This window comes from Sinocyclocheilus anshuiensis, unplaced genomic scaffold, assembly GCF_001515605.1.
Source record: "Sinocyclocheilus anshuiensis isolate Anshui unplaced genomic scaffold, SAMN03320099.WGS_v1.1 scaffold517, whole genome shotgun sequence".
Classification (NCBI taxonomy): domain Eukaryota; kingdom Metazoa; phylum Chordata; class Actinopteri; order Cypriniformes; family Cyprinidae; genus Sinocyclocheilus; species Sinocyclocheilus anshuiensis.
The window spans coordinates 1,824,535-1,834,467 of record NW_015536535.1 but is presented as its reverse complement, the minus strand read 5'-3'; the positions used below and the strand labels follow the sequence as shown (position 1 = coordinate 1,834,467).

The window sequence follows — 9,933 nt, the reverse complement described above, 5'->3', positions numbered from 1 at the left end:
CTGCATCTGCTGCCTACTTATACTCACGCTGTGATCAGCGGCAGCTGGATGCAATAATCGCATGCCAATGTGCATTGGCTCGTTTAGTTTACACTCTAAGTAGATTGGTCTCTCTAAGCGAGATCCCAATTCGTCGGTCATCCGACGTCACATCCGTCCTTCAGGGAACGAGGGTTACCATACGTAACCGAGACGATTGTTTAGATCCTATGTTTAGCTTTTTTTTACTTCTGCTGATTGTATTCAGGTCTCAAATAAAAGATTTGTGCACAAAATTATCATGCACAAAACATGTAAGAATCATAAAGCTTTGTTTGTCACAGAGCTTATTTTCTGCAACAATTCAAAAGCAAGCAGAATTTGTTTTTAAATCAAGGGAACCAGGGTGATACAAACTTCTAGGTTGACCTACAAAATAACAACATTACCGCAGTACTCTATTGTTGCTGTTGTTACTCATTTATTCAATTATTCACAGTAATTCACAAGTTAATTTCCACATTAAGACGTACAGTCTTTTTACACCTGTTTGTGATTACCTTATTTTTTATTTTTTTACATCTAATAAAATGTTACAGTGCTTTGAGTAATCTCAGAGATGGCTGAATTGGTTCATGGCTTAGAACTCCTTGTTGAAAAGATTTACAATTCCTATATTAATAAAAAGAAGAAGAAGAAAAACTTCTGCTACCAAGGCCACTGAGAAAAGTGGCCAGTCACTGTTGAGGACTATTGAATCCTGTCGTGATGAATTGAGTGATGCATCACAGTACAATTCATTCTTATTTATTTAATTATTTTCTAAATGCTCTCAGGATATTTACAAAAGGTGAGTTTGGACTGCATGTTTGGTGGAGGAAAGGGTTCTCAGAACTGCTAAAACATATGAATGTTTTTTTAAACGACATTAAAAAAAATATTATTTGGCCTTACAAATCCAATACAAGAGCTGAAACATTGCTCGGACCAGAGCTTGAATGTTTGAAGCTTTTAAGAGCAGACACTGTTATTCATCTACATTAGTGGCAGCTATTCTGTTTCCTGCCTGTTCAGCATCACTTCTTCATTAAAGCCCAGGGAAAGAAAGAGTGATGCGCTGGATATATGTACATGTCTCTTTGACAAACAATGGATCCATAAAGCAGCTAATCAAAAATAACAACCATATAGAGTTGGAGGCGTAGGAAAGATGTTCTTGTCCATTGCATTTGTGTCATCAGCACTTCTATCCTTTGGAGTACGAAGATAAAACTAAGAAACGCTGACAAATTCATTAAGCACCTATATGTGTGCAGCTAAGGGAACTCACAGGCATGTCTGCATAAAAGTAGTGCTTCCTGTCGAATAGTGACTTCCTGTTGATGGTACAGTTGAGAGCAAGGCCTGTCAATACAGCAGCCTCCACACATCTTCTGTTCAGTACCTTAGGAAATGTAGCAGCAAGACATTCAACAGAATTTAGAACTGCAATGAAATGACAGACATAATGCAGATTTATATTGGTGTGTGTATATATGTGTGCGTAATTTCATTCATTTACATACTGGCAGTGTTCCTGGTAATGAAGCATCAAAATGTGAGACAAGTGAGTTTGGTGGAGCCAAGAATCTAACATGAGATCCAGAGAAGAGCTTTGATGTGGACTGAATCTGAGCATGGATTTCCAGACCCACAACACCAACCATCTGAGGAAGACTAGACAACAAAGCCCAAGAGATGAAGAGTTGGTGGCACTGGAACTGACGGCACTTTATGGTAACTTTCATTACATACATTTATTTAGCAACAATACATTAAATTTATCAAAAGTTGACAGTATTGACTGGGGGGGGGTGCTAATATAAAGTTTAAATACTTGGCTCTTATAACATGTACAGTGTTATTGCTTAGGACGTTTGGTGTGTTATTTATTCTCATAGTAGCTATTTTGTGGCATTGTTTAAGAAAACAATGTGGCATTGTTTAATTTAAGAAAATTAAAATAAAGAGATTTAAAAATGTGGCAGTAAAAACATTTATAATGGTACAAGAGATTTATATTTCAATTTCTGTTTACATTTTTCAATTTTAAATTGTAATAATGCTTCATAATATTAAAGCTTTTAAATCTGCTTTGAATGATAAGAGACTTCTTTACAACATTACACCAAAGCATTTTAACAATAGTGTAGTTTAAAACCCCCTAAAATAAAATAATTTTGTGAATTCTCTGATCTGATCTCTTTTTGTAGACTAAAAAACAAGACTAAAAAGATCCGAAAGCCACTATTAGGAACTGTTCATAGGAGTAAAAAATGTGACAACCAGCCACAGTGGTGAATGTATTTTAATGAGCTGTGATCATTTTAATTGTAATGAATATTATTATTTAAGGATAATTTATTTGATTTCATAAAATACTTAAATTATTTTAATATACACATTAACAAACCGTTTTTTTTTTTTGCAATATGTATTAATGACATATAATATATATACATTTTTTCAGAGCACATGTAAAGTCAAGGTCAGCAATCAAGTATGGTCTCAACTTCTCAAGTTTCAAATCTGCAGTCTGTTAACACATACACCACATTCATTAATTCCATTAAACCAGAGAAAGACCATTACTCAAATCCCTCATGTTGATAACAAATGTCAGAATGCCTGTCTACAACCTATGAACATCCTGGCATTTGGGGGCATTTGATTCCTACCTTTTAGTATGGACTTTGGGCTGAAGTTGAGTTTTGGATCCAGATGTCCATATTGTCCTTATCACTACATTAAAACTATCAGTATGATATAAACTTTGTGATTTATTAGCATATTTCCTTAGCTTAAAGAACATTCTGCTGTATCCTGAAGAGGAGGCTGCCATGCTTGTGTTTGTGTGTGGGCAGATGGTCTATGTAGTTTTACAGAGCCACAAGGAACTCGCCAGTGTAACGTATGATGATGAAGAAAAAACTTCAACTCCCATAATGCCAGTAGCGCAAAGGCAAAGTTTCCGGCGACTTCTTATGACGGCATTCACAAACCTCGTATTGATACCTGTGGGGCAGTTGTTGGCGGGAGATTCACGCATGTTCCTGCACGTGAATGATCATCTTTGAGCACTTCTCTATTTTCAGGGCTTGCCTTTCGCTCGTTTAAATTACAATGGCGCTGCAGCAAAACGGGATCGGATCCAAACACAACGGTGACACTTCCAGCCATCACCCATCTACGAATGGGAACGGAGAAATCCAGCATGACCGGGCCGAGGGATTCACTTTCACCTCCGAACCCACGCTTGAGGACATCCGCCGCATGCAGACTGAATTCACGGAGGAGAGGAACTGGAGCCAGTTCCACAAGCCGCGGAACCTGCTGCTCGCACTGGTCGGGGAGGTCGGGGAGCTGGCGGAGCTCTTCCAGTGGCGCGGGGAGGTGCAGGAGGGTCTGCCGGACTGGACCGAGCCGCAGCGGGAGCACCTGGCCCAGGAGCTCAGCGACGTGTTGATCTATCTGGTTGAACTGGCAGAAAAATGCCACGTTGATCTGCCTCAAGCTGTCCTCCGCAAAATGGCCCTAAACCGACTCAAGTACCCGGCCAGCAAAGTTCATGGGTCTGCCAAGAAATACACGGAGTACAAGGACTGATGTCCTGAGTTTATTTGAGGAAACTGATGTTGAGTGCCTTAAAAACTAAAAATCCATTGTGCTCTTAACGTTGCTGGTTTTTATTTCATTTGAACTAAATGGTAGTACTACCACTCTTGGTTTACGTTGAGCTTTTTAGAATTTGTGTGTAAGAAACTTGTTTGCACATTTCTGGCTTAGTTTTAAAGTTCTTCTCGTGTTTTTATTTGACCAAACAAAAGCTGCCGTGGACAGTATAAGTTGCTTTGCTGTGTAGTGTTTTTGCTTCATCACAGTAAAGTGTTTTGCAGCTGACATGGTCTCTGTGCATCTGTTCACTGTTTCAAACGTTGAAATTAACATTAAAAAAATATTAGCTGCTTATAGTTTCACTGGCACTTTTCTAAAATTTCATAATCCATTAGATGATTTGTGGAGAGAGCATTTATGACTTAGTTCAGCCACAAATCTGATCAAACATCTGAAAAAGTAAATACAAATAAAAAATTACTAGAAAATTCCAGGCAAGAGTTTGGTTAGTTATTGGTTTCAATATGGTACTGGTCGGAACATTGGAGTGAATAAAAAAAAATACAAAAAGGTTTTTAGTTGTAGACATTGTAAAATGGGTGCAATTATTGAAAAATCATCTAAGTGATTTTTCAAAATACACAATTTTGACAGGAGTTCAGTAATTGATACTGCATATGTCATAATTCACTCTATTTACAATTTAAATATTTGTAAATTAAATTCACAATTAAATATTTACAATTACCCGATTCCATCTGCACACTCATTATCAAAACCAATGCCATTCAGAGAATTAAGGAACAACTCTGGCTTTCTGATTATCATCTTGTAATGTTTGTTATTCTAATGGTACACCTCTAATTAGCAACGTTAAGATGTGGACACCTGATTAAATTCATCAGCTCATTAGTATTAGAGTGTTTTGTCTCCTGAGCCCTGCTGTGTACATTAGTAAGACACCTTAACATTGCTAAAGAGTGCTGAAGAAACTACACAAAGACTCAAGAGAAGTGTCTTACAAAAGCGAAGCAGACCATTTAGGCAAAAATGAATATTAGAGCATTTAGTGTATTTGAGTTGCTTAAAGGAATAGTGAAAATGTACTCACCCTCAGGCCATCGAAGATGTGGATGCGTTTTGTTTCTTCATCTAAAATAAATTGGGAAAATGTAGCATTACATCTCTTGATCACCAATGGATTCACTGCAGTGAATGGGTGCTGTCAAAATGAGAGTCCAAACAGCTGATAAAAACTTCACAATAATTCTCAAGTAATCACACAACGACAGTCCATTAACATCTTAAGTGAATAGTTCCATTTTCGTAAGAAACAATCCATCAAGGTGTTTTAACTTTAATACTATAAAGTCTATCATCCATAATAATGCTTCCCCCAGCGAAAAGGTCAATCCCCTGCTGTCCTCTCACATCAAAATTCACTGGCATATTTGATTTGATTATTTTGGAGTCTTTTCACTTGTAGATGCTTCTTGACCTGTTTATATATAGCATATTTCTTCCCTGAGTCAGATGAAACAACCTTTTCACTGGAGAAAGCAATAGACTTCTGTTTTAGCCAGAAGCAATACCTTGATGATGAATTTGTTTCTCACAAACACGCAGCTTTTTACTTCACAGGATGTTAATTGATGGACTGGAGTCGAGTGAGTACTTATGAATTATTGTGAAGTTTTTATCAGCTGCTTTGAGTTGTTTTTACTGCAGTATCAAGATGATGTTACAAACAGAGCTTGCATCTCCCAGACATTGTTAATCTATTGTGTATCTCTCTATGTGCGTGTCCATAGTGGGGGGCAAAGTGAGCTGTCAGCATCCTGCACCATAGGGGATGCCTTACTGCTGCTTTCTCACTCGCTCAGTGATTTCTGATGCCACTCAGACTTTAGTAGCCAGACAGTGATTTTCCCAGCATCTGCTATCCATTTGATGTCATTCAGAACCGAGTGTCTGTGTGGAAGCCCCGCCACCATCTTTGTCACTCTGATTTCAGCACGCAAAATGTCAAAATCCAACTTGTTTTTCTGTCCATCTTGACAGCTGTAAACAGTCTCAGAATTAAAAATCGGGAAAATCTTGCTTTACTGCATCTGCTGCCTACTTATACTCACGCTGTGATCAGCGGCAGCTGGATGCAATAATCGCATGCCAATGTGCATTGGCTCGTTTAGTTTACACTCTAAGTAGATTGGTCTCTCTAAGCGAGATCCCAATTCGTCGGTCATCCGACGTCACATCCGTCCTTCAGGGAACGAGGGTTACCATACGTAACCGAGACGATTGTTTAGATCCTATGTTTAGCTTTTTTTTACTTCTGCTGATTGTATTCAGGTCTCAAATAAAAGATTTGTGCACAAAATTATCATGCACAAAACATGTAAGAATCATAAAGCTTTGTTTGTCACAGAGCTTATTTTCTGCAACAATTCAAAAGCAAGCAGAATTTGTTTTTAAATCAAGGGAACCAGGGTGATACAAACTTCTAGGTTGACCTACAAAATAACAACATTACCGCAGTACTCTATTGTTGCTGTTGTTACTCATTTATTCAATTATTCACAGTAATTCACAAGTTAATTTCCACATTAAGACGTACAGTCTTTTTACACCTGTTTGTGATTACCTTATTTTTTATTTTTTTACATCTAATAAAATGTTACAGTGCTTTGAGTAATCTCAGAGATGGCTGAATTGGTTCATGGCTTAGAACTCCTTGTTGAAAAGATTTACAATTCCTATATTAATAAAAAGAAGAAGAAGAAAAACTTCTGCTACCAAGGCCACTGAGAAAAGTGGCCAGTCACTGTTGAGGACTATTGAATCCTGTCGTGATGAATTGAGTGATGCATCACAGTACAATTCATTCTTATTTATTTAATTATTTTCTAAATGCTCTCAGGATATTTACAAAAGGTGAGTTTGGACTGCATGTTTGGTGGAGGAAAGGGTTCTCAGAACTGCTAAAACATATGAATGTTTTTTTAAACGACATTAAAAAAAATATTATTTGGCCTTACAAATCCAATACAAGAGCTGAAACATTGCTCGGACCAGAGCTTGAATGTTTGAAGCTTTTAAGAGCAGACACTGTTATTCATCTACATTAGTGGCAGCTATTCTGTTTCCTGCCTGTTCAGCATCACTTCTTCATTAAAGCCCAGGGAAAGAAAGAGTGATGCGCTGGATATATGTACATGTCTCTTTGACAAACAATGGATCCATAAAGCAGCTAATCAAAAATAACAACCATATAGAGTTGGAGGCGTAGGAAAGATGTTCTTGTCCATTGCATTTGTGTCATCAGCACTTCTATCCTTTGGAGTACGAAGATAAAACTAAGAAACGCTGACAAATTCATTAAGCACCTATATGTGTGCAGCTAAGGGAACTCACAGGCATGTCTGCATAAAAGTAGTGCTTCCTGTCGAATAGTGACTTCCTGTTGATGGTACAGTTGAGAGCAAGGCCTGTCAATACAGCAGCCTCCACACATCTTCTGTTCAGTACCTTAGGAAATGTAGCAGCAAGACATTCAACAGAATTTAGAACTGCAATGAAATGACAGACATAATGCAGATTTATATTGGTGTGTGTATATATGTGTGCGTAATTTCATTCATTTACATACTGGCAGTGTTCCTGGTAATGAAGCATCAAAATGTGAGACAAGTGAGTTTGGTGGAGCCAAGAATCTAACATGAGATCCAGAGAAGAGCTTTGATGTGGACTGAATCTGAGCATGGATTTCCAGACCCACAACACCAACCATCTGAGGAAGACTAGACAACAAAGCCCAAGAGATGAAGAGTTGGTGGCACTGGAACTGACGGCACTTTATGGTAACTTTCATTACATACATTTATTTAGCAACAATACATTAAATTTATCAAAAGTTGACAGTATTGACTGGGGGGGGGTGCTAATATAAAGTTTAAATACTTGGCTCTTATAACATGTACAGTGTTATTGCTTAGGACGTTTGGTGTGTTATTTATTCTCATAGTAGCTATTTTGTGGCATTGTTTAAGAAAACAATGTGGCATTGTTTAATTTAAGAAAATTAAAATAAAGAGATTTAAAAATGTGGCAGTAAAAACATTTATAATGGTACAAGAGATTTATATTTCAATTTCTGTTTACATTTTTCAATTTTAAATTGTAATAATGCTTCATAATATTAAAGCTTTTAAATCTGCTTTGAATGATAAGAGACTTCTTTACAACATTACACCAAAGCATTTTAACAATAGTGTAGTTTAAAACCCCCTAAAATAAAATAATTTTGTGAATTCTCTGATCTGATCTCTTTTTGTAGACTAAAAAACAAGACTAAAAAGATCCGAAAGCCACTATTAGGAACTGTTCATAGGAGTAAAAAATGTGACAACCAGCCACAGTGGTGAATGTATTTTAATGAGCTGTGATCATTTTAATTGTAATGAATATTATTATTTAAGGATAATTTATTTGATTTCATAAAATACTTAAATTATTTTAATATACACATTAACAAACCGTTTTTTTTTTTTGCAATATGTATTAATGACATATAATATATATACATTTTTTCAGAGCACATGTAAAGTCAAGGTCAGCAATCAAGTATGGTCTCAACTTCTCAAGTTTCAAATCTGCAGTCTGTTAACACATACACCACATTCATTAATTCCATTAAACCAGAGAAAGACCATTACTCAAATCCCTCATGTTGATAACAAATGTCAGAATGCCTGTCTACAACCTATGAACATCCTGGCATTTGGGGGCATTTGATTCCTACCTTTTAGTATGGACTTTGGGCTGAAGTTGAGTTTTGGATCCAGATGTCCATATTGTCCTTATCACTACATTAAAACTATCAGTATGATATAAACTTTGTGATTTATTAGCATATTTCCTTAGCTTAAAGAACATTCTGCTGTATCCTGAAGAGGAGGCTGCCATGCTTGTGTTTGTGTGTGGGCAGATGGTCTATGTAGTTTTACAGAGCCACAAGGAACTCGCCAGTGTAACGTATGATGATGAAGAAAAAACTTCAACTCCCATAATGCCAGTAGCGCAAAGGCAAAGTTTCCGGCGACTTCTTATGACGGCATTCACAAACCTCGTATTGATACCTGTGGGGCAGTTGTTGGCGGGAGATTCACGCATGTTCCTGCACGTGAATGATCATCTTTGAGCACTTCTCTATTTTCAGGGCTTGCCTTTCGCTCGTTTAAATTACAATGGCGCTGCAGCAAAACGGGATCGGATCCAAACACAACGGTGACACTTCCAGCCATCACCCATCTACGAATGGGAACGGAGAAATCCAGCATGACCGGGCCGAGGGATTCACTTTCACCTCCGAACCCACGCTTGAGGACATCCGCCGCATGCAGACTGAATTCACGGAGGAGAGGAACTGGAGCCAGTTCCACAAGCCGCGGAACCTGCTGCTCGCACTGGTCGGGGAGGTCGGGGAGCTGGCGGAGCTCTTCCAGTGGCGCGGGGAGGTGCAGGAGGGTCTGCCGGACTGGACCGAGCCGCAGCGGGAGCACCTGGCCCAGGAGCTCAGCGACGTGTTGATCTATCTGGTTGAACTGGCAGAAAAATGCCACGTTGATCTGCCTCAAGCTGTCCTCCGCAAAATGGCCCTAAACCGACTCAAGTACCCGGCCAGCAAAGTTCATGGGTCTGCCAAGAAATACACGGAGTACAAGGACTGATGTCCTGAGTTTATTTGAGGAAACTGATGTTGAGTGCCTTAAAAACTAAAAATCCATTGTGCTCTTAACGTTGCTGGTTTTTATTTCATTTGAACTAAATGGTAGTACTACCACTCTTGGTTTACGTTGAGCTTTTTAGAATTTGTGTGTAAGAAACTTGTTTGCACATTTCTGGCTTAGTTTTAAAGTTCTTCTCGTGTTTTTATTTGACCAAACAAAAGCTGCCGTGGACAGTATAAGTTGCTTTGCTGTGTAGTGTTTTTGCTTCATCACAGTAAAGTGTTTTGCAGCTGACATGGTCTCTGTGCATCTGTTCACTGTTTCAAACGTTGAAATTAACATTAAAAAAATATTAGCTGCTTATAGTTTCACTGGCACTTTTCTAAAATTTCATAATCCATTAGATGATTTGTGGAGAGAGCATTTATGACTTAGTTCAGCCACAAATCTGATCAAACATCTGAAAAAGTAAATACAAATAAAAAATTACTAGAAAATTCCAGGCAAGAGTTTGGTTAGTTATTGGTTTCAATATGGTACTGGTCGGAACATTGGAGTGAATAAAAAAAAA

The 9,933-nt window shown here is 37.9% G+C and overlaps 4 protein-coding genes across 4 annotated transcripts in view; 2 read left to right on the top strand and 2 right to left on the bottom strand.

Moving 5' to 3' along the window:
- The window catches only part of gatb (glutamyl-tRNA(Gln) amidotransferase, subunit B), a 20,677-nt gene extending 17,748 nt beyond the window's left edge, over window positions 1–2,929 (bottom strand). Inside the window, exons 1-3 of the mRNA XM_016495543.1 lie at window positions 2,697–2,929; window positions 1,545–1,695; window positions 1,310–1,423 (exon numbers count right to left, since the gene is read on the bottom strand). Coding sequence (XP_016351029.1) covers window positions 1,310–1,423; window positions 1,545–1,695; window positions 2,697–2,860 — 429 coding nt within the window. The 5' untranslated portion in view covers window positions 2,861–2,929. The remainder of the gene's footprint in view (window positions 1–1,309; window positions 1,424–1,544; window positions 1,696–2,696) is intronic.
- Window positions 2,930–3,017: 88 nt separating this feature from the next.
- On the top strand, window positions 3,018–3,915 carry LOC107695562 (dCTP pyrophosphatase 1-like). The gene has a single exon (XM_016495554.1). The coding sequence runs from the start codon at window positions 3,142–3,144 to the stop codon at window positions 3,622–3,624; it is 483 nt and encodes a 160-aa protein (XP_016351040.1). The 5' UTR covers window positions 3,018–3,141; the 3' UTR covers window positions 3,625–3,915.
- A 2,408-nt stretch (window positions 3,916–6,323) lies between these two features.
- On the bottom strand, window positions 6,324–8,667 carry LOC107695902 (glutamyl-tRNA(Gln) amidotransferase subunit B, mitochondrial-like). Its single transcript, XM_016496008.1, has 3 exons — window positions 8,435–8,667; window positions 7,283–7,433; window positions 6,324–7,161 (listed from the first exon to the last, which is right to left on the bottom strand). Exons 1-3 carry the CDS (start codon window positions 8,596–8,598, stop codon window positions 7,012–7,014), a joined length of 465 nt encoding a protein of 154 aa, XP_016351494.1. The 5' UTR covers window positions 8,599–8,667; the 3' UTR covers window positions 6,324–7,011.
- Window positions 8,668–8,755: 88 nt separating this feature from the next.
- Window positions 8,756–9,653, top strand: LOC107695896 (dCTP pyrophosphatase 1-like). The gene has a single exon (XM_016495998.1). It carries the CDS (start codon window positions 8,880–8,882, stop codon window positions 9,360–9,362), a length of 483 nt encoding a protein of 160 aa, XP_016351484.1. The 5' UTR covers window positions 8,756–8,879; the 3' UTR covers window positions 9,363–9,653.
- Window positions 9,654–9,933: the final 280 nt, after the last annotated feature.